The sequence below is a fragment of the Cucumis melo genome, chromosome 11 (genome assembly GCF_025177605.1).
Source record: "Cucumis melo cultivar AY chromosome 11, USDA_Cmelo_AY_1.0, whole genome shotgun sequence".
NCBI lineage: Eukaryota > Viridiplantae > Streptophyta > Magnoliopsida > Cucurbitales > Cucurbitaceae > Cucumis > Cucumis melo.
Genome location: NC_066867.1, coordinates 20,658,577 through 20,682,156, shown reverse-complemented (window position 1 = coordinate 20,682,156; position 23,580 = coordinate 20,658,577). Strand labels below are relative to the sequence as shown.

Genomic DNA, 23,580 nt, shown 5'->3' with positions numbered 1-23,580 from the left:
GAGTATTAACTTTTATAATATTTTGCTATTAAAAATCATAAAAAGCTAAATCTATCAATTTGCAACAATGAAGAACAAAAAGAAGGAAAAAAAAATTAACTTAATGTACAAACTACTGCTCCCAAAGTTTATGTGGGTACAACTTGTGGTTCTAAAGGTGAAGAACCATCATCATCAGCTGCTTCAACCGGGGGGGTTTCCACACTTTTCTCATCTGCTTCTACAAAACCTTGCTTGAATCTGTCATAGTTTGTAACTTCACTCGGTTTAAATGGTCGCTCGCCCAAGACCCGTACCAAGTCTTCTTGGTGAAGAACTTCCTTTTCAAGCAACAATTCTGCAATTTGAGCCACTTGTTCTTTGTGTTCCTCTATCAGCTTGACTGTTCGCTCATATGCTTTCCCGACCCATTCTCGCACTTCGCTGTCGATTATTGCAGCAGTCTTGCTACTGTAGGGTTTCGACATTTCAAAAGAGTCCTCTCTTGGAGGAAATGAAAGTAGGCCCACTTTATCGCTAAACCCATAAACCGCTACTTGAGCATAGGTCATCTTTGTGACTTTCTCCAAGTCATTTTGAGCTCCAGTTGAGATTTTACCTATTAAAACCTGTATCAAACAAAATATAGTTCATCAGCAGCACAGCCAAGCAGCCACTAATGAAACAAACACAAAGTTTGCCATTTATTACTGAACCCAGAACTTCTTGAGGGCGCTGAGTCCACATTGGAGAAGGAAAAACAAAATTTAAAAGGAATTACTAGTCGTAAGAGCACCCTTTGCCCTTTGGCTTATGATCTTAGAACATTCTTGCATCCATTAACAACAGGTAACAATATCCTCGTTTCTTGTAAAAAAAAAAGGTAACAGAATCCCACGATGCTCATACAGTGACCTTCAATTTACTGATCTATGTCTCTGTACGTTTTCTTCCTTTCCTTTTATTTTTTGAATCATAATTCAGCAGTAAAACCAATCATAAAACCAAACAAATTGTTAGTTTTCAACACCATATTCGAACACTTTCCAGCTTTCTCACATCAGTCAACCGAAACCAAACACCTTCACATGGACTTATATGCATTATTTTCAAACAAGTTACTTCAATCGCGTCCAGGACATAAGTAAAGATGTCAGTAAACTTAAACCATAAAAGCTATATGTACAACTTTACCTGTTCGGCAGCACGGCCACCGAGGGTCATGCATGTCATATCAAATAGTTGTTCCTTGGTCATGAGAAGATTTTCATTGGGAACATACTGTGCAAACCCTAAAGCTGCAGTACCGCGAGGAACAATTGTTACTTTCAACAAAGGTTCAGCATGCTCCAAAAACCAGCCAGAAACAGCATGACCTGATTCATGATACGCAACAGTTCTGCGCTCCAACTTGCTTATCACCTGCTCAGTAAACAGAAACATTTCATATTGAAAAGCGAACAAGAAATATGCTGGAGTTACAATACCATCCAATCACAAATTGATAGTAAAGAAAATCATAGCTTCCGAATTCCCTATATTAACGAGTTAACAATTAACTATATCACTCCTATGGGTTTTCCTCTAAAGCAACTTTGTAGAATATGGACGATGGAGATCGATGCAACTTAAGAATACTTATTCGAAAAGCAGATATCTTAGCTCTAGAAATGCCAGAAGTATTTCTGAAGAAGCCCCCGCCCAAAAAATAATAATAATAAAATAAAATAATTTAGTGCTTTGTTTTTTTTACATACAACCTACACTCCATAAATGGCTGTTTCTAAAATCTTCAATCTTACACGGCATGACCTCATGCCTTGCAGCACCCTCCTTTTCCCTCTATCTAATCTATGTAGGAATAGCAAATCAAAAAGGGACAAATTGTGTAGCATCGGATGTCAATTACTTACCTTGTTCTTCTTCTCCAAACCACCAATTACTCTATCAATAGCTGCTTCAAAATCTTCCATCTTGACCTGCGTGCCCTCACTCCTTGCAGCAATCAAGGCAGCTTCATTACAGACATTTGCAATGTCAGCTCCAGCAAATCCAGGAGTCAATGCTGCCAACCTTTGAGAATAATATGATGGCTCATGGTCGAGTTTGATCTTTTTTAAGTAGATTTGAAAGATTTGCTCTCTACCATTAATATCGGGCTTGTCAATTGAAATTTGACGATCAAATCGACCAGGTCTCAATAAAGCTTTGTCTAAAATATCAGGTCTGTTAGTTCCAGCAAGTACAACAACACCAGAAGTAGTCCCAAAGCCATCCATCTCAACCAACAATTGATTTAGAGTACTTTCACGCTCATCATTAGAACCTGAGAAACCTCCGCGTCCTCTGGCTCGACCAATCGCATCAATCTCATCAATAAAAATTATACTAGGAGCACACTGCCTGGCTTCTTGAAACAAGTTTCTAACCCTTGATGGTCCAACACCGACAAACATCTCCATGAAATCTGAACCAGATATAGACATGAAAGGCACACCTGATTCACCAGCAGTTGCTTTTGCCAGTAAGGTCTTTCCAGTGCCAGGAGGTCCAACCAAAAGTGCGCCCTTTGGAATCTTAGCCCCCAATTCCTCGTATTTTCTAGGATTCTTCAGGAAGTGTACAAACTCCATGATTTCCTGTTTTGCCTCATCACAACCAGCAACATCTTTGAAGTAGATCTGAAAGAGAGGGAAAATAGACAATGACATTATAGTACAAAAGAGATATCAAGGAGGTAACCAATGTGGATCCCCGCATTATTTAAAGACAAATATTGAAGATTGATGTATATGTATATACCTTATTCTTAGCATTCTTATCCACTTTTGTGATATGAGGTTTTCCTATATTGAATATTCCTCGACCACCCCTCCCACCACCTCCACCCCCAACGCCTAGTTCTCTTCGCATTTGACGGCCCATAAAAAAGATGGTCCCTAAAATCAACAGTGTTGGGACAAATCTGAGGAATTCTTGATACCAGACCATTTCAGAGACATATGTGACAGGAACAAAATCACGAGGGTCAATATTCAATGCCTCTTGAGCTTCCTCCAACTTCTCCTCAAATAAATCAATACTTCCAATGTTGAAGAAGCATTTGTATTGGGCCTCGTGTCCCTTAGTGGCAGCACCACTTGAAGAACCTTGGACAACCTCACTTGTTTGATTTCTAGGAGAACTTCTCACAAATACTTTTGCAACTGATTTATTAGAAACAACAATATGGTCTACAAGACCAGGTTCCAAATACTTGTTTTTAAACTCCTGGAAACTAATCTGCAGAGACAAAAATTCCAAATACTTACTGGATCATGAATCAAGCTGTCAAAGGTAAAATTAGGTAAGGCAACCGAAGGGAAGGAAGGGAAAGGGATCAATGAGTAGACAACATTTGGATAAGAAAATTTTGGGGCAGGGGGCATGGAAACGAAAAGACAAATAAATAACATTTCCCTAGCATTCATAAAACTTGTGACACAAAGGGTTTAAAAAACCTTATAACATGTAAGAAATTTCCAGTCATCTTTTCATATGGGGTGCACATGTAAAATGAAATAAGAGCAGGCTTCATTTTTTCCTTAAAAACAACTCCATGACAATGAAACCAGTAAGAAGTTATAGTGGAAACAACCCTCCACAATAAGTAATACCTGTTGTTGTTCACGAGGGCCAAAAGAAAAGGAGGAAAACAGAAGACCAATAACTATTAGCGGGGTGACTAAGTTCTGAAATTGCTTTATGAATGCTTCCTGAAAACTCCCTTGATCTTCCGTATTTGAGTCGCCTGAGAACAAGAAGCAGAAAAATAAAAATGCGGAAAACTTCTGAGCCAAACATTGCATGAATGGTGATGCCTTCAGATCTGCCCCAATGGTACTCTAACCTAATATATTATAAATTTCCTATGTTTATTGTGAGCACTGCACGAGAGTGAACCTGACAATGTTTCTACTATTTTGGCATTCTCCATCAACAAAAAGGAATAAAAAAGACAATCAGCTCAGGATAGTTTTTATTGAAGCAAATACCAATCACCAGAAGCCGTTTATACTGGTACGAATATTCATCCTTATCTCAGCACCAGTTGCTCAGTCAAACAAAAATGTAAACCTATGCACAAACTGAAACCAAGAAAAGAATATTGCTCTGACAAACAAAATAAAACAAGACGCAATAACTAAAAAGAGAAACTAGTAGGGCAGATGCAGGGAAGAAAGACAACCCAAAATAAAGCATGCTTAAGAACGAATGTAACTCTTCCAATAGCACAATGACATGGACACGTCCAAGTTCTATATTGCGAGATTATGAACCAGAACATCGTAGAGATACCAAGACAGGTGGATAAACAAGAAATCAATCAGAATCATAAACTTAAGTAATCTCCAAACTAATACACCGGAAATAGACAAAACAGTCCACTTCGATTCATCTTACTCTAGCTATCACTAATTGGATCTCGTGAAACCCATGTTCACAGTCTAGAATCAATAAAAAAGAGAATGGAATGCAAAAATGCAAAGCCTTGATTGCAGCTAAAACAAGGGAAAAATTTAACCTTTAGACTCGGATTTTTGCTCATTCCCTTTAGGAATTTCTTTCTTTTCTTTGGGATAGAAGTTCTGGTAATCTGCAAAAACGTAGCAACAAATTCACATCAAAACTAGAATCCACACCATTATCGAAAACGCATGTAAAATGAGGACATTACAACATCCGTGAAAATGATCGCAAACCATAACCAGAAGAAGGGTAAAAATTCCTTACTTTTCTTCTTCGGGGCTTCGCTGGAAAAGAAACGCCGGAGTTTAGGATTCGCGATGAGGAAATTCAAGTCGGACAAAGTTTCTTTAGGAATAAATTTGGTACGAGACCCAACAAACGCAAAATAGCCTCTAAAAAACCCTAACAACCCTTCTCTCTCTGCCATACAAGAATCAATTCGTGGGGCAGCGAAAATCGGTTCATTGATGCTCTTAATCGCCGACCGCCCTCCACCATACAACAAATTCTACAAAATAAATGAAAAAAATCACAACTTCCCTCCAAAAAGAACATCATCAAAAGGGGAAAAACACAAAAAAGAGATTTAAAAGAAAAAAAGTACTTACATGGGAGCGAGAAGAACGCGGGAGAGAGCGGCTGAGCCTGGAAAATATCATAGTTAGGATAAAAGGCTAGAGGAAAAGGAGTGAAATGGAATAAATATGAGGAAAATTGATGAAAATGGGAAGAAGAATATGAAGATTGTGAATGAATTGAATGATACTCTGAGGCAAATGAAGATCGATTAAATATGGGAATGGTAGGGATAAAACTGAGAAATTGGAGAAGAAGAAAATTGATATGGAGGTGAGATATTTTAGGGGAAAGGTTTGGACTTTGGAGGAATTAAATGTCAAAGAAGCGTCCGGTGGGTGGTGAGAGGCCAACAGGGTCTTCGCTCCGATCCTTTTGCTCGCCTTGACAAACAAGACACAACCCCAATTATTCTCTTCTCGTTTTTCCTCCCTTTCTATTCTAAATTTCTTTCATCCAAGTAAAAGGAAGTGTGTGTGTGGGTGAGAAATTGTTTTAAATCTCAAAATTCTTCAAACATATTTACAAACCAGTAAAAGACACATGCATGGTGTCACAGACATGCTTATCCAGGGCGTGTTTGTCTATGGTCGCATGTCCAAATACCCTCAATTTACCTTGTCTTTATGTTTTTTTTTTATTGTTTAGTCTATTGCTTTCAATTTCGTGTCGTCGAGCTATAATGTGAAATTTCGGCATTTTCATATGCAAGTCTACAAAGGCTAAAAATCTCAATATAGAGGAGGCATAGTAGTTTTGAATCCCCGACCAAGCCTTGTCGCACTCTTTGCAAACAACTAAGCTTTTTCTTTGCAATTGACAGTCTTCAATGCTTTCATTTATGATGCTTTCAATGATTTCTTTTCTCTCTCACGTTTTATAAAACAATTTTCTCAAGAACATGAAGGGAAGCTACATCATATCGCGAGTTTGTTCGCAAATTTCGAATTTTGAACGGCTAACTTGTTGACCGAGCAGAACAAGTGCCGCACAATCGTGTTTGAAGGGTTACGATTGTCAAGTGGTATCAGAGCCAAATCGGCTAATTGACAGTTACGACTGAAATATGTCAATGATGAACCCATTGGACAAGGCTCAGAGAGACCGACTAGTAGAGCTGGAAGAGCAGATGCTCTACCTAGTGAAAGTTTCTGACTCCATCCGCTTCTTAGAGTCGTGTCTCGAAGAGATTGCTGAGAGAGCTGACACGATCGATGTGGTGGCTGGGCCGTGTAGAAGGATTACTGATACAAGAGTTGTTAGTAAGAGTCAACACTCTAGAAGGAAATGTTGGAAAAACTGGTAGCCACAAACGTAGGGACAGTTCGACGAGCTCTGTTGCCCATATTGAAGAGTGTGTCCTGGAGTTGGATAGCTCCCAAAAGACACTTTTGGATATGATAAATGGCATGTCGGAGGATTTTCGAGCTACCCTCGATGTCGTTAGAAATAAAATCGTAGATGGGAACACGAGACTGAATCTCACAATGCGAGTAATGGCAAATCAAGCTCTAGCTGGAGGAGCAATTTTGGTTAGCAGAATAAAGATTCCGGAACCAAAGCCCTTTTATGAGGCAAGAGATGCAAAAGCCTTAGAGAATTATATTTTTGACCTCGAGCAGTACTTCAGGGTCACAAACACGACTACAGAGGAAGCTAAAGTCACATTGGCAACGATGCATCTATCTGAGGATGCTAATTTATGGTGGAGGTCCCGGTATGTTGACATTTAGGAGGACGTTGTACGATGACACTTGGAGAACTTTGAAGAAAGAACTCCGCTCACAATTTTTCCTCGAAAATGTTGAGATTGATGTTGGACATACTCGACATGTCCGAGAAAGACAAAGTTTTCTGTTTTGTCGAAGGGTTGAAACCATGGGCAAAAACAAAGTTGTATGAACAAAGGGTTCAAGACCTCACATTAGCGTACGCTGTAGCCGAGCGGTTGTTTGACCTGTCTAACGACTTTCAGGATGTGAGACATCATCCAAGTTCCTCGTCTGAGGGAAAATAAGAACAACCGCCCGAGTTCTCCCAAAACTGTCGGAGGGGATAAACGTCCTAATAGAGATTGCAGACCCTACCAATTGAATGCAGGGAACACCTGGCGAGGACCAAGTAACCAGAATGCGTCTAATCGTCCTCTCAATTGTTTCATATGTAAGGGACCACACTTGGCCAGACAGAGGAAGTTTATTTCCCTCGAATGAGGGCCTTGAAATTCTTGTCATCTCTCCAAAAGAAGGTGAGGGAGACAAGTACACAAGTGGAAAGGGGCTTAATGTATGTTGACACTTGGATCAACCAGAATCCGACTAAAAACACTATGGTTGATTCCAGTGCCACCCACAATTTTATAACGGAGGTAGAAGCTAAGCGTTTAAATTTTCGTTGGGAGAAGGATGTGCGGAAAGAATGAAAGCCGTGAATTTTGCTGCCCTACCTATTGTCGAACTAGTCGAACAAACAATGATAAGGTTAGGGGATGGAACAGCCTCGTAGATTTTGTGGTGGTAAAAATGGATGACTTTGATGTGGTACTAGGAATGGAGTTTCTACTTGAACACCAGGTGATTCCAATGCATTTAGCCAAATGCTTGGTGATCACTGGATCTGCCCCCACTGTTGTACAGATTGACCTTTGCCAGCCAAACGGGTTGAAAATGATTTCAGCCATGCAATTAAAGAAGGGTCTCACACGAGACAAACTGACATTTATGCCCATTCCACTTGATCCGTCAAAGAACCTGGGGGAGATAGTCCCCAAGGACATTTTGTGCGTCCTAGAGAAGTATCGTGACGTGATACCCGACAGTTTGCCCAAGTCTTTGTCACCTCGAAGGATGATTGATCATGAGATCGAGTTAGTGCCAAGGGCAAAACCGCCTGCGAAGAATGCTTATCGTATGGTGCCTCTAGAGTTAGCTGAATTTCGGAAACAATTAGATGAGTTGTTGAATGCATGATTTATTAGGCCTGCAAAAGCTCCGTATGGAGCCCCAATTCTTTTCAAGAAGAAGAAGGATGAGAGTTTACGATTGTGTATCGACTATCGTGTCTTGAACAAGCTTACGATTCACAACAAATATTCACTTCCCATAATTACCGACTTGTTTGACCGCTTACATAGGGCAAAATATTTTTTTGAAATTAGACTTGCGGTCGAGATATTACCAAGTAAGAATGCAGAGGGAGACAAGCCTAGGACAACTTGTGTCACCAGATATAGAGCGTTTGAATTCCTCGTAATGCGATTCAGTCTTACTAATGCCCCTGCAACCTTTTGTACGTTGATGAACCAAGTTTTTCATGAATATCTTGACAAGTTTGTAGTGGTCTATCTGGACGATATAGTGGTCAATAGCTCGACCATGGAGGAACACAAGGTTTTTCAAAAATCAAAGTAGAACCAACTATATGTCAAGAGAGAAAAATGTTCCTTTGCATAAGAGCGGATAAACTTCTTGGACCATGTGATAGAGTGTGGCTGAATTGGAATGGAAGAAGGGAAGATTGTTGCACTACATGACTGGACAGTACCAAAATCAGTCTCGGAGTTACGCTCCTTCCTCGGGTTAGCAAATTATTACCGACGATTTATGGATTCTCCAAACGAGCAAGTCCGCTGACTGAGTTACTAAAAAAAGATGTTTAATGGGGTTGGGACCCCGAGTGTAAAGCCGCCTTCGATGGTCTGAAGCAAGTCATGATGAAGGGACCAATTCTGAGAATTGCTGATGTTACCAAACCTTTCAAGGTTGAGACAAATGCGTTCGATTATGCATTGAGGGACGTGCTCTTAAAGAATGGGCACCCGATCGCATATGAAGTCAAAAGCTAAATGCAGCTGAAAAGAGATATACCGTGTCTGAAAAATAGATGCTTGCAGTAGTACATTGCTTGAGGGCCTGAAGACAATACCTACTGGGTTCGTCATTTGTGGTGAAGATGGACAATAGTGCAACCTACCACTTCTTTACCCAACCAAAGTTGACTTCGAAGCAAGCAAGATGGCAGGAATTTCTGTCTGGGTTTGATTTCAAATTTGAACATAAGAAGGGGTTGAGCAACCAGGTTGCTGATGCCCTAAGTCGGAAACACGAACATGCAACCATGTGCATGTTAGCTCACCTCTAAACGAATGAGATTAATGGGTCAGTGAGAGATGTCTTAAGAGAGTTTTTGCAGAAAGATCATGTCGCTCATTATGTCATGAATTTAGCTAAGGCGAGCAAAACAAGACAGTTTTGAGTCGAGGAGGACTTGTTGGTAACAAATGGTAATCGACTATACGTCCCAAAGCAGGAGACTTGAGGAGGAAATTGTTGCGTGAGTGTCATAACATGCTATGGGCTGGCCATCTCAGATGGCAGCGAACGTACGCTTTGTTGAAGAAGAGCTACTTTTGGTTGAACATGAGAGATGATGTCATGCAGTACACAAAGACATGTCTCATCTGTCAACAGAATAAAGTAAAAAAAGCGAAAGTTGTCGAACTTCTCGACCCTCATCAGTTCCAACAAGACCTTGGGAGAGTGTTTCTATGGATTTCATCACTCATCTTTCAAAGGTAGGCGACTTTGAGGTCATCTTGGTCATCAATGATCGATTTTTAAAATACGCCACTTTCATCCCCACCACCAAGCAGTGTTCAGCCGAACTGACGGATCAATTGTTCTTCAAGCATGTTGTTAATTTGTGGGAAATCCCGATTAAGTATAGTGAGTGACAAGGATAGTAGATTTATTGGCTTCTTCTGGGTGGAGTTATTTACCTTCTTGAGGACGAGTCTGAACATATCCTCAAGCTACCACCCCCCAGACTGACGGTCAGACCGAGCGATTCAACTCCATGCTAAAGGAATATTTACGTCATTTTGTAAATGCAAGGCAGAAGAATTGGGTCCAGCTGTTGGATGTAGCCCAATTTTGTTTCAACGCTCAGACTAGTTCATCTATTGGGAGAAGCCCATTTGAGATTGTTTCTGGTAGGAAACCTTTTTTGCCACACCTTGTCGATCATCATCCCTTATGTAGGGAAGAACCCTTGGCCCACAATTTTATGAAGGAGTGGAAACAAACAACCAACATCGCCCGAGCGTACCTAGAAAAAGCCTCGAGGCAGATAAAGTAGTGGGTGGATAAGAAGTGACGGCCCCTTGAGTTTCGGGCAAGAGGTTAGGTACTTGTCAAACTACGACCATAACAAATTAGATTTTGGGGACGCAAAGACCAGCACCTCATTAGAAAGTATGGAGGACTAGTAGAAGTGCTGAAAAAGTAGGGAATACACCTTATAGAGTAGCGTTACCCACATGGATGAAAATCCACCCAGTAATTCATGTGAGTAACCTGAAGCCCTACCATTAAGATACCGAAGACTTGCAGCGGAATGTCGTAATTTGTCCAATCATCGACCTTAGTCAGAAAGAAAACAAAGATGTTGAAGAAATTTTGGCTGAATGAGTAAGAAAGGGCAGAAGACCCACACGAAGGATCCACGAGTATCTAGTAAAGTGGAAGAACCATCCTGTGGAAGAAACCGGTTGGGAACGTGTCGAAGATCTATTCTAGATGCAGAAGATAGAAGAATTCAGTCTGCGCCAGTCGACAGGGATGTCAACTATTTAGGCAGGGGAGAATTTCACGTACATGCTTGTCCAGGGCGTGTTTGCCTATGGTTGCATGTCCAAATACTCCCAAGTTACTTTGTCTTTATGTTTTCTTTATTGCTTAGTCTATTGCTTTCAATTTCGCGTCGCCGAGCTATAGTGTGAAATTTCGATATTTTCATATGCAAGCCTACCAAAGCTAAAAATCTCAATATGTACTATAGGGGAGGCATAGTAGTTATGAATCCCCACCCAAGCCTTGTCGCACTCTTTGCAAACTAAGCTTTCTCTTTGCAATTGACAGTCTTCAATGCTTTCATATATGATGTTTTCGATGATTTCTTTTCTCTCTCACGTTTTATAAAATAATTTTATCAAGAACGTGAAGGGAGGCTACATCATATCGCCAGTTTATCCGTGGATTTTGAATTTTGAACGACTGACTTGTTGATCGAGCAAAACAAGTGTTGCACAATCGTGTTTGAAGGGTTACGATTGTAACACATGGCACGCATAATGCGTAGTTTTAGATTATAGTAAACATTGCATGTATATGTTTATATTGTGCTAAATTTACATGTACGAAATTCAAAATGTAATAGAATTAGATTTACCTGGGAAGAAGTTACGATAATTAAAATTTAAGAATTTAAATGTAAGGTTTGCATATATCTAAAAGAGATTTCTTTATAAACAATATCTTTTTGTACAATTTGAAGGTAACTTATTGTCACCTATGGGTTTGAACCAAACTTTTGTTGTGTTCACTAAAATTCTTGTTGATACTGCAACATAAAGTTGTCCATGAGAAAATACATTTTTCAAGAATATACATTCTAACATTAGGAATTGTTTGTCTTTGTGCTTTGTTAATTGTCATTGAAAAACATGAATGAATGGGGAATCTCTTGAACTTGAATGGATATTCATTGTCATTTGATGAGCTTAATGGTATTCGTGGAAGAAAAAACTTATTTTACTCCATGATCACCCATTGCTATTTCAGCATGTATAATATTTTTGCTAAATGATCGACATACCAATCTTGTCCAATTACACAATCCATTGGATGGATCCAAATTTCTCAATAACAAAGTTGGTAGAAAAAATCAAAGAAATCTTTTATATAGTAGAAAAAATGTTACAAAAACTTTTCAACTTTCAAAATTTTTCAATTTTCAAGTCTTTAAATTTGTATTGTTAATTAGAATTAATAAGATATTTAATTTGTAACTAATTTCTAAAAATGTAAATGAAAAACCATCTGCATTCCAACTATTTCCATCATATACTTTAATTTCACTAAACTTAAGTATAATTAATTAGAAAAAGTAGTGGGTAAATGAAAAACCATTTGCATTTAACTTTTTACATTGTGCCTATTAAACTTAAGTAGAATTAATTCAAAAAGTAGTGGAACAGGATGTGCATTTTATAATTACTAGTAAACAACGCGTACGATGCACTGAAAATCACACCCAGAAAAATTATAGTTTTAACTTAATATAAACTTGGAACAATCATTTCAATATTTTTATATTTCTATTCTTTTTATATTCACATCGTGATGAGTGGAAAATAAATTTATTCAGTAAAGAGACAATTGTGTCATCTTTCGAATGTATCTTTGAATTTGATTTGTTTGCACAATTCAAATTTTAATTCTTAACATCTTAAACTATGTTGCAAACTTAACCATTTAATTTATATGTATCCGAATAAAGTGGAAGATTCAAAGGTTGTTAAGTTGTGTAATAACATATAACATTATGTAATATCAGTTATGGAAGATGGAAAAGTTACATTGTGACCCTAATAACATATAACATTAACTAATATCGGTTATGGAATCAAAACTTATTTTTTGAATAAGGAAATGAAAATTTAATCAAGTGTGTAACTTCTATTTTGTTGAATGTGAAAATGACCACAAACAATATTAAAACTATGTGAATGATAAAGTTGCCACTAAAAGAAGGCTAAAAAAAAAGCAATAATGAAAGGGTAAAACATCCACAAATCATATTTCTTTTGAAATTATGAAATTGTAAATGTGAAATCATAGTTTTTTTTAATGATTTTATAGGTAAAAAAATTAAAAGGAAAGACTTTAATATTCCTTACTTTACATATTTTATTTATCTTTATGTATACTTAATAAATTCCAATAATATTTACATTGTTTTAACAAAATCAAAGTAAAAGTCACTCAACAATTTCATTAATAAAATGGCTTTAATAAAAAAAATTAAATGAAGAAAAAAACATGAACAAGATTCTCATGGTTACACTAACAAAAATTCTCAATATTACATGATTAAACATAAAGAGCATAGACATATGTACCTATCAAACACGAAGTTGGTGGTTCAAGTTTTCCCAACTTATGTTGTGTACTAAAAAGAAACCTATAAATGAAGAATATACACAAGCTTGCATACTTCTATATAAAAATATAGACAACAAAATAAATAAAAAATTAGAAGAGAATAGAAAAACATGATTTGATTTATTCTTCACCTATAACATTTTGTTGTGATTTGTGAACATGAATGAGAAAAAAAAAAGAATGAGATATTTATACCTAAAGATTTGAAAAGGAAGAATTTGAAATATTGAAAGATATAAAAAAATTAATATAAAAAATGAATGTGAATAGTAAATGATACAATAATTATAATAATTAATTTCAAATTGAAAAATAAAGTTATAAGGCAAAAAGGAAGAATTTGAAAGGTGAAAAATATACAAAAAAAAAAAAAAAAGTTAATATGAGAAGAGAATGTGAATAGTTGAGAAAAATGAGACAATAATTAATTTAAAATTGAAAAATAAAATTAAAGATCAAATTACAATAAAACCAAAGTAAGAAACAAATAAATGAACCAAAAGAAAGAATAAAATTTGTTATATATCTTTGGTATATATAACAAATTTTCTACTCTATCCATAAATATATATTTATATTAATATCTATTACTAAAGGGATATTCGGTGGATAAAATGTAAAAATTTACTAATTCGTAAACAAATGAGTCAATTTATTATGTTTGAAAACGTCATACAGTCAAGTTTAACAAATCACTCACTCCATTCATTTGTTAAGATAAATCACTTTTATGTTTTTTTTTTCCTTCAAATAAATCACTTTTATATTCAAAAAATTTCTCAAACAAATCATTATATGTTAAGACAAACATAACTTAAACAAGACAAGTACATATGATAAGTTGAGATAAATTATATTTAGTTAACGATCTTATTTGATAAGATTGTTTGGATGCTTACAAATAAATTTTTCTATTCATTTTTTTCAAAGAACTTAATTATTTGGAAAGTGGTCAGAAACAACTCTACTAGGTTTTGTCTCGTTAAACTATCATCCTTTTAAAAGGTTTTGTCTCGTAAAACTATCGCCATTTAAAAAAAATTGTTTAAACATTTTTTCAATATCAACCAATGAGATTGGGTTTTGGTTGTTTTAGGTTTTAGATTGCTACAATAGATGTTGATATCAAGATGCACTAAAAAATCCAAAAAAATATTAAAATTTTTAATATTTTAGAAAAATCTTAATAGTCGATCTCCCACAGTCAGATAAAACCTATTAAATGCAATTTTTTGATTATTTCTCTTGTTCATGAGTTAGTTGTGTAAGTTAGAACGTAAAGGCTTTAAAAGTAATAATAAATCAACGTTTTGATATCAATCACATAATGAGTTTGATCTACTTTTTAAAACTGTGATGAATATAACGTTTGATCTACTTGTTGCCTACCAACCCTCTCGTTGTCTTCCATCTTGTACGACATTTTCCATTTTTCTCTTTTTAAAGAGATCGCATCATTCTCCTTTTCTACTCCTTCCCTACTCTCTCTCCCTCTATTCCAAGTTTGAGAAATTTCCAGCCTAAACTATGAGCAAGAACCAACGTAAACAAAAGGTTATAATACTTGATTTTAAAAACTCAACTTTAATCTCCATTTGGGAGTCCATACGAAAAACTCGCAAACAAGTTCAATGTTACGACGAACGAGCTTAATTGGTACCCTTTATTATTTTAAAAGGATATTTGTAAATATAGCAAAGTTCCCTAATACATCATGTTATAAATATCAGTCTATTGGTGATCAAGTCTATAAATATAAGTTTATTACTTTATAGGTTTTGCTATATTTATAAATTTTTTTTTAAATGTTACTGTGTAATTAATGATATAGATTGTAATTACTTTATTTCAAATGATTTCGCATGCGGAGGAGGTTACGGGTCACAGCGATATTTCACGAGTCTTATTCAACAACGGGCTTTGGCCCATCCATTGGTCCACGTTAACTTGTTTTCTTCTATTTTTAGGCTTTTGTCCGTTCGGCCCATGAGAAAGCTAGCCCACTAAATTTGATCCTCCGATGCCAGACAGTTCGTCTAATATAATTGATAAATCTATTTTTCGACTTAAATTCGTTAACGATGGGTAGCAATATTTACCATCCAAATCTCAAAAATTTACTACATAAGCTTTCAAATTTTTATACTCATTTCTACCAATTAATTTTAATGGTGATGTAAAAACAGATAACCATTATTAGGTAACATTGACACTAAAGACTCGATAAAAAAACAAAGGTTACCAAATTGAAGGTAAACTAAAACTTCAATGGTGAATTTGTAATATTTTGAAATATATAATTAAATTAAAATAAATTCAATATTTAATAACTAATCAAATGGGATAATCATATCATTACAATTTATGTATTAACTAATATCAAATATAAAAGCTTCATTATTTGTTTCATATACTAATTAATTGATAAGAAGTTTATAAGAAAAACAAGAAAAAGTTTAAAAGATAATTCAAATAAAATATGGGACAATGAAAATAATGTTTTAACTATAATTGTTGACTACAAATTTATTGACACATAAGCAATAATAAAATAGTATAAACCACATTATATTTAATGATGACGAGTCAAAAATTTAAATTCTCTATCCATTATATCACTAAATTATAAAAAGAAAATAGTATATTATTAAAATAGATCGATTCAATCTTGTTAAAAACAAATCTTTCGCCCATATCTAAAATATTGATTGTACATCGCGATTATATTAGTCAGTATCAATATTTGTCTACATCAATAATAAAATATTAAAGTGACAGTTAACATATTTATATATTTACTAAATCATATAAGCCAAAAATAATCTTACCAACTGTGGTTCGAAATATACGAGTAAAGTAGCATTAGAGCGTAAAGGTATTGAAAATGAAAACAAAATGTATGCTCAAAATCGTAGGTAGCAACTGGGGATTAAACAAAAGTGGAAGGTGGAGGACTAAAATGAAAATTTAGAAAATATAGGATTGAAAAAAAGAAGAAAAAATGAGTAGGGTGAGAATGCAATAATGCAAAATGATAATAATAATGTGAATATGGAAAAAGTGATTTTTCCCAAAATAATCAGAAAAGACTTGGAATGAGTGTGACTTTAGGAGACGTGTCTTTAGATGAAGGCCACAAGATTTGTTGCCAATTAGTACCCACTTAATCATGATTACCATTCTTGATTAACATAAAAACCACTTATTTTCCACGTCAGCATCACCAACTTATTCCGAAAATTCCATCTATTGGTTCCATTCATTGTATTCTCTCTCTCTCTCTCTCTCTCTCTCTCACACACACACACACACACACTCCCATTATTTTTTGTTTTGTTTTTTTGTTTATTTCAATTTGGATAACATTCATGAAATTTAAAAAATTATATTAAATTAAGATGTGATAGTTGAACCATAAATAATAAATAATTATACTTTGTCACTAAAGGTATGTTTGGGGTGGGGTTTTAGGGAGGAAAAAAGTTAGGAAATTGGTTATCCTAATCCCCAAATAACATCATCTCTCATCTAATCTCTTTCTTTCTTACAATCCTATGTTATCCTTTCCAAATAACCCAATCCAAATTTTATTATTGTTTTTTAAATTACTACAATTATAACCGTTCTCCAAACACATATTATTATAATCCTACTATCATATAATCTCTCCCAAAACACATATTATCATAACACATAGAATTATCATATTCTTTTCTCCCATAACTCTATCCCTCCCCCAAATACACCTGCATGTTAGTATAGTATAGAGACTGTTTTTTAAAATATTTACAAAAATTGAGTAATAAAGAAACTATTTGTAAAACTAAGGTTGATTTTCTTGGCTCAAATAAAATATTTGAAATATATATATATATATATATATAAATATACTATTTTATATCATAAAGTATACATTCATTTCATTCTTATTGAACGAAGAAATATATATCACAATGTTTCATAAATTATAATGCATTACTAAATTTATAACATAAATTATATTTATAATTGAATTTATATACATGTAGTTTACAACTCAACCACGTCCATAGTCTTTTTTAAATATGATATTAAATGTAATTCTTTTTGTTTTTAAACGAGAATTAAAATTTTACATTTCTGGAGAGAAAAATAAAATTATAGAGAAGGATCATTTCTTTAAAAAAGATATATATTTTTTTTAGTATTCTCTCATCGGTTATGGGTGGGTAACAAAATAATTAGTTTGATTGTTATTTTCCAGTGGAATATAATTTTTTAAATTGGCTAAAAAAAACGTATTAAAATACATAAAAAATTTCATTCAACCAATTATTTTTAAAATCAGGTTTCTTTTATCATTAACTCATGTATACTTCAAACCAATTTACTAAAAAAATGATTCACCTAATCAATCCATATGCTTTACACAAACAAACATAGAAAAATAAGATTTAGAAAAAAAGAATAAAAAAGTTACCACTATTCTATCAAATATATTAATAAAGTTGATGAAAAAAATCAAGAATCAATCCTTTTGCTTGTAACCCTTAATTAAAATGTCAAATCACATAAAACAATTCTCGTGTTGTCATATATATTGTACAATTTCAAGTTAAAATATCATTTTAATCCTCTCATTATTTTCTTTTATTTTAACTTATTCAACCACAAACGAGTAAGTCGTTGGTTTTTCTTTTAATTTTTTTTTAAGGAATAATTTGACTTCTGAGGCCTCATATACACTATAAAAAAGAGTAGTGATAATTATTCAATATAAAATTGAATCAAAACTTATATTATTTAAACCTAAACTAATGTGTGACCCTAATTTAATCAAACATTTCATATACATTTTTATTACAAAGTTTGAAGATCCGAAGGTGCGCAAGTTTCTATTGATTTATCGATGTGGGTAATTAATTATAATCCTTACAACTTTCTTTGTTTTTCTCAAATTTTTGTTCTTTAACCCTTTTAATTAATTCATAATGGAATTTCTCTTCTAGTCTCTGTTGTCTCTTTAGGGTTATATTAATAAATCTCCTTCTTCTTTCTTCTTCATCCATAAACTCACTCTTTCTTTCTTTCTTTTTCTTTTTCTTTTTCTTTTTCTTTTTCTTTTCCATTAAAGAAGAATAGAAAAGGCTGAAGCCAAAGCCATGGAAGATCACCTCAGGATCAAATTGCAGTCATTATTTGTTGGTGCAGCACCATCAAGATTCACAAAGGCTTTAATTATTATTTACGTTTAAATTCCCTTTTCTTAATTTTATTCAAATTTAAAAAAGAAAAGAAAGAAAAAAGAAAAAAGCCTTTTCCTTTGGGAATCTTGATGATGCTGCATCGTCAAATACATGGCTTTAAAATCCCATATTTTTGTTTTAGATTTATATGCCATTTTCTTAATCTGGGTAGCTTTTAGATTTTCATTTTATTTGATGGGTTTTTTTTTTTAAATTATTAATATTTCAAGATGAATTTTTCCCATTTTAGTTCATGATTTTTTTCTTTACATATTGGCAGTATGTTTTTGGACAAACGTATACAAAGAGCATTTGAATGGACCACTCGATTAGTACTATGTTTCTGTTTTTTTTCTTTTTTCTTTTCTTTTTAAGTCTTTAATTAAAATTTCTCTTATATATATATATATATATATATATATATATATATATTATTTCTTTACATTTGTTTTTACTGTCACAAATACCTGGCCAGTGGTCACTGCCATAAAATCTATTTTTCTTTCCTTGGAATATATTGTGGTACAAAAATTCTTCCAAAAATATTAAAAGTGATCGGTCAATTTGCATTTAATTCTGGATTGGTCATTTACATTTGTTCATATATATTAATTGGTCAAAAAAAGAAAATTTATAGGGGGAAATTATTTTACCCTCTAGGGCTTCTTTATGCAGATGAGGGATTTGATTTTTTCTTTCTTTTTTTTCTTTTTTGCAATTTGCCCCCTTTTTGATTTTGTGGTTGCAGTTGAAAGGGCCGATGAATTTTGCGCAATGAGCAGTAGGAACAAATTAGGGCAACAATAAAGGCATTTGTGAGTGAGACGAGTCAATATCTTCAATTAATAATGCACTTTTCATATGTACTATTGTGTGTATATACATATAGATGGTTTTTCAAATATAGAAATATCATATTATAAACTTTTTGCTTTCTATAATGTTGTTATATTGTAAATATCTTAAATAATTGTGCTATTATATTTAAAACAATTTTCATATACATTTGTGTGATGTGTGTGAGAGAAATTTTGAAACAAATTAATATGATTATAACTATTTTTTTATTCATTTTTAGTTTATTTGTGTTTGCAAAATGTCTTATTTTGGTTTTGTGTATATTTTATAAAGTGACAATCTTAATTAATCCATATTTCTCAAATTTTTAGGTTCTTTCTCTTTCCGTCCTAAATCGAGATGCTCATTAGGTTTTTGTCTGATTTGGATTCTTTTGCCTCTTCCACTTCGAAAGTTGATTGGAGGTGTTGGCACTGATCTTGTTTTCCTAGTTAGATTATGGATGTTATTAATATTTATAATGACTTTATTGAGTTGGGGCCTGCTCAATGAATTTTCTTTTCGAAGAAAATATTACAAGGTGTTTACATTTCATTGCTTATATATAATAGAAACTTTTTAATAGAAATTTATGATTACGTTTTAATAAATGAATGAATTAAGTGCTAACCTAAGATTTTGATAAGAAGATAAATTTGGAAGGATCAGAATAGTCATTAATGAGTTTATATTGGTACTGTGGCAAAGATGGACAGTTTAAGAAAAATATAATCAGTTTTCATCTACAAATTATATTTACAGTGATTAATTATTGAATGAAAAAAGAGGAAGAATGTTTTTTTTTTTTTTTTTCCATATATTTATTAGGAAAGATCGCCATGATTATTCTCTTATAGATGTTTTGGATCTTAGTGAGAAGTTTTTTGTTTTCTCTTTTGTTTATTATATATAGGTTAGGGTCGAATTTCATATTTCAAAGTATATATATATGTATAGTTCATACCATTGAACTATATTTATTTTGTTATTGTAGTTGTTGTTGATGAACAGAGTTTTTTTTTTATGGACTCTTTTTTTTTGTGTGTAAAAGTTGATTAATGTTGTAGTATATGTTTGAAGTTATATGTAAGGAGTATGTATTCGCTCTATCTGATTGACTTTTACTTTTGATTTTTTTTGGAGAATAATCCTAAATAAACAACGATAGCTCAATAAGTTATATGTTTTATTATACATTTTTAATTAATTTTTCAACAAAAATTAAGTCAAATTGAAAAAAAAAAACCTTAAAAAACTTTTTTTAGTTATTATGTCTTTTTAGAAATTCAAATATTTATTCAACAAAACTGTAAATCATAAACAAACCACAATTGAAAAATAGGGAAAAATATGAGTTTCAAAATAAACAATAAAAATTGAAATTGATATCCAACCTAATTTGTTCATTTCATCAAAATGTAAGACTATAATTATTCATAATTGTGGGTTGTTTTTTGTCTTACTCATGTATGAAAACATTGCTAAAAGAATTGTTTTCTTACTTAAAACTGCTATTTTGTCATTATTTAGTTTCTATATAGTTTGATAGAATATTTATAGATAGTTTTTATAATAGAGATTATTTATGAAGATTTGACCGTAATATAAAAATTATTTACGAGGTTCTATCAAATCATAAAATAGAACTAAAAATATAAATATTAACCGATAAATTACTAAAAATAAAGAAGTAATAATAACTTCTAATATCGGTTTCAAAATTTTCAATTTAGTGATGTATTGATGAGATATATGACTAGTAGTGAAGATGAAGTTTTCTTTTTCTTATTTTGATAGAAAATGCAAGAGAAAGTAAAAAGGATATTTTTCAAATAAATACAAACACAAGAATTTGAGAGAGAGATAGTAAAATTGGAATTATCTTAATGGGAAAAAAAGGGTAAAAAAGAAAGGAACAATTGGAAATGATAGGTTGATAAAGTAATTGTTAGAGAGTTGTCTCATTTGGGAGGTTTAGGTCTGGTTTGGTAGAGTGAAGATTCTAATTTATGTTTTTGGATTTATTGAGTTTAGATATACATTTCACAAATGATTTTGATTTCTGTTTTTCAAAATTGTTTCCAAATCCGATTATTTAAACTTTTCAAAAACATTTTTTTTTAATATTTTCATTCCATATAGAATTTAAATTTTACATTTTAAAAATATAACTATATTAAATATATATAAAAACATTATGTAATGTATTATAAATTTTATAATAATATAAAATAATATTTGTATAAATTTTTATGTTGAATTATAAATTTGATAGTTCTTTAGATTCGATAAAAGCATATAATATAAAACAATATGATTCATATAAACTATTAATTATAAAGGTTTTAAAATCATAAGAATTATATACGAGTTTTACTACATTTTAACTTTCTTTGAATGCTAAAAGACTAAAATTGTAACTTAACAAATTTTTAAATATAAATTATATTTATAAATAATTAATAATAGCTTACTGTCAGCTAAATCTGTGTAGATAAGTAAGATTAGTTTTATTATTTATAAACATATAATATGAAATACATTTAAATATTTTTAAAAAAACTAGAATCAAACTTTTGAATCTACACACAAGATACAAATCTGAAAACATAAAATACAATTCTATTTTAATTGAATTCCTTGTTTTCAAATTTATGTTTTCAGATTCTTTACTCAACAAAGTTTATTTTTCTTGTTTGAAAAAATCCATTTTGCAAATTTGAAACTAATTATTAAAGAAAGAAAAATGGTTTAGTTGTTGAGAAGAGAGTGATATTGACTGTTTTATTTTATGTTGCGTTAATCTTTAAATTTAATGGGATTAAGTTAATTAGAATTTAATCTAGAGGCATAGAAATAGCAAAATAAACCCAAACGTTTATAAAATGTAACTAAATTTTAGATTTTATTAATGATAGATGTTGGTAGGAGTTTATCAACGTTTATTATTGATAGAACATATAAATTTTGCTATAATTAGTAATTTCCCTTTCATTGATTTATATAATTTCTTTTCAAAAATAGAAAAATTGGCAAACTATTTACCCTTTACAAAAAAAAAAAAAAAAAACCACTAAAATGAAAAATTCATCATACTTGATTTTTTTTATGAAATGTAAATATTTTATCTACTTTTCTATTTTTGACAATTTTTATAGATTTTTAAAATTTTATTTTGTTAATTTATAATGAGAATCTAATTTCTATATTTTGATAAACCATCCTATCAAACATCTATTCATAATGTTTTGTTAAATTATAGAAATTAGATTATTACTACGACACTCGTAAACATACTTTCATTATAAACATTCTAAGAAGAAACATTTGTTTTACTATTATTGTCATTAAGTTAAAATATCACTTTGATTCTTATACGCTAATATTTGTCTAATAAAATGTACATTTAACTGTTAAATTTTTGTTTCATTTTCAATAAATCTTAAATTTAGTCTCATTTATAGTAAAAAAAAAATCCTATATATTTGCATTTTATGAAAACATATTCATATGTTTAGTTTTCTTCTATTGTTATTATTAAACCAATTTTGTTAAAAATTAATTTTGATGAAATTAATTTAAAATTTATTGAAAATATTATGACTATAATTAAACAAATTTTAAGGTATAGAAATCAAGATGTACTAAATTTGATTTCAATCTTGCATCATCGTAAAACACTTATTTTTATGCACTCCATTAAATTGTTCAATTATAATTTGAGAGATGAATGCAAAAAAAAATGGGTGCATGTATAATACCATTTTATCTTTACCATTGGAATGCAATCAGGATTACTAAAAATCAATGAAGTGTTAAAAAATGTGAGTAATTGAAGTCAATAAAATAAGATTGTAAAGCGTGAAAACAATAAAAATGGGGTAAGATTAAGAAGTCTTGAAACACAATGAATCTTATTACAAATTGAACAAAAAAAAAAAAAAAAACACTCCATTTAAACATGAATTTGAGATTATATTACATGCCACGAAGCTTCATGAAAGGCTTACTTTATAACCTAAATTCAATCTTGTTACGTAATTCCCTAAACTAGGTAAACTCAATTGTTTCAAAGTTGAAATTATTTGGAAACTTATAAAGTTTTAGAGGTGATCGGTAAGTTATTTTGGGTCAAGCTTTTACTTAATTTGATTCTTAAATTTCAAAATGATTTTGACTTAGTTCGTAATATATTAAATTTTATTTCAATTTAGTTATTAAGTTTTTAAATATTTTGATTTTATTAATTATTAAGATTTGAGTTTTTGTTGCAATTTGGTCCTTAGATTCTATTTAATTTCTTACTAAATATTTATTTTAAACTGAATAATTATTAAAATGGAGTTTAAAATGATAATTCTTGAAATCTAGAAACCAAATTAAAACAAAATTCATATCGCATAGGTAAAATCATAACATTTTGATATCTTTGAACTAAATCAAAACTAAAC

General features: G+C 32.0%; 1 protein-coding gene and 1 non-coding gene across 2 annotated transcripts; one reads left to right on the top strand and one right to left on the bottom strand.

The window, feature by feature from the left end:
- Positions 1–5,526, bottom strand: LOC103502068 (ATP-dependent zinc metalloprotease FTSH 10, mitochondrial). The gene is made up of 8 exons (XM_008465884.3): positions 5,097–5,526; positions 4,753–4,996; positions 4,544–4,615; positions 3,636–3,769; positions 2,782–3,261; positions 1,893–2,660; positions 1,174–1,401; positions 1–608 (listed from the first exon to the last, which is right to left on the bottom strand). The coding sequence occupies exons 1-8, from the start codon at positions 5,145–5,147 to the stop codon at positions 129–131; spliced, it is 2,457 nt and encodes an 818-aa protein (XP_008464106.2). The 5' UTR covers positions 5,148–5,526; the 3' UTR covers positions 1–128.
- Positions 5,527–18,247: 12,721 nt separating this feature from the next.
- On the top strand, positions 18,248–18,403 carry MIR172D (microRNA MIR172d). The gene is given in 1 exon segment (NR_120744.1): positions 18,248–18,403. It is a non-coding gene; the product is annotated as a microRNA MIR172d (primary transcript).
- The last annotated feature ends 5,177 nt before the right edge of the window (positions 18,404–23,580 follow it).

Coding starts and splice junctions, on each gene's coding strand:
- LOC103502068 (XM_008465884.3), bottom strand. CDS start 5,147: ATGATATTTTCCAGGCTCAGCCGCTCTCTCCCGCGTTCTTCTCGCTCC. Junction 3,262..3,635: donor GCCCTCGTGAACAACAACAG/GTATTACTTATT, acceptor TTGTCTCTGCAG/ATTAGTTTCCAGGAGTTTAA. Junction 1,402..1,892: donor GTTTGGAGAAGAAGAACAAG/GTAAGTAATTGA, acceptor TTTACTGAGCAG/GTGATAAGCAAGTTGGAGCG.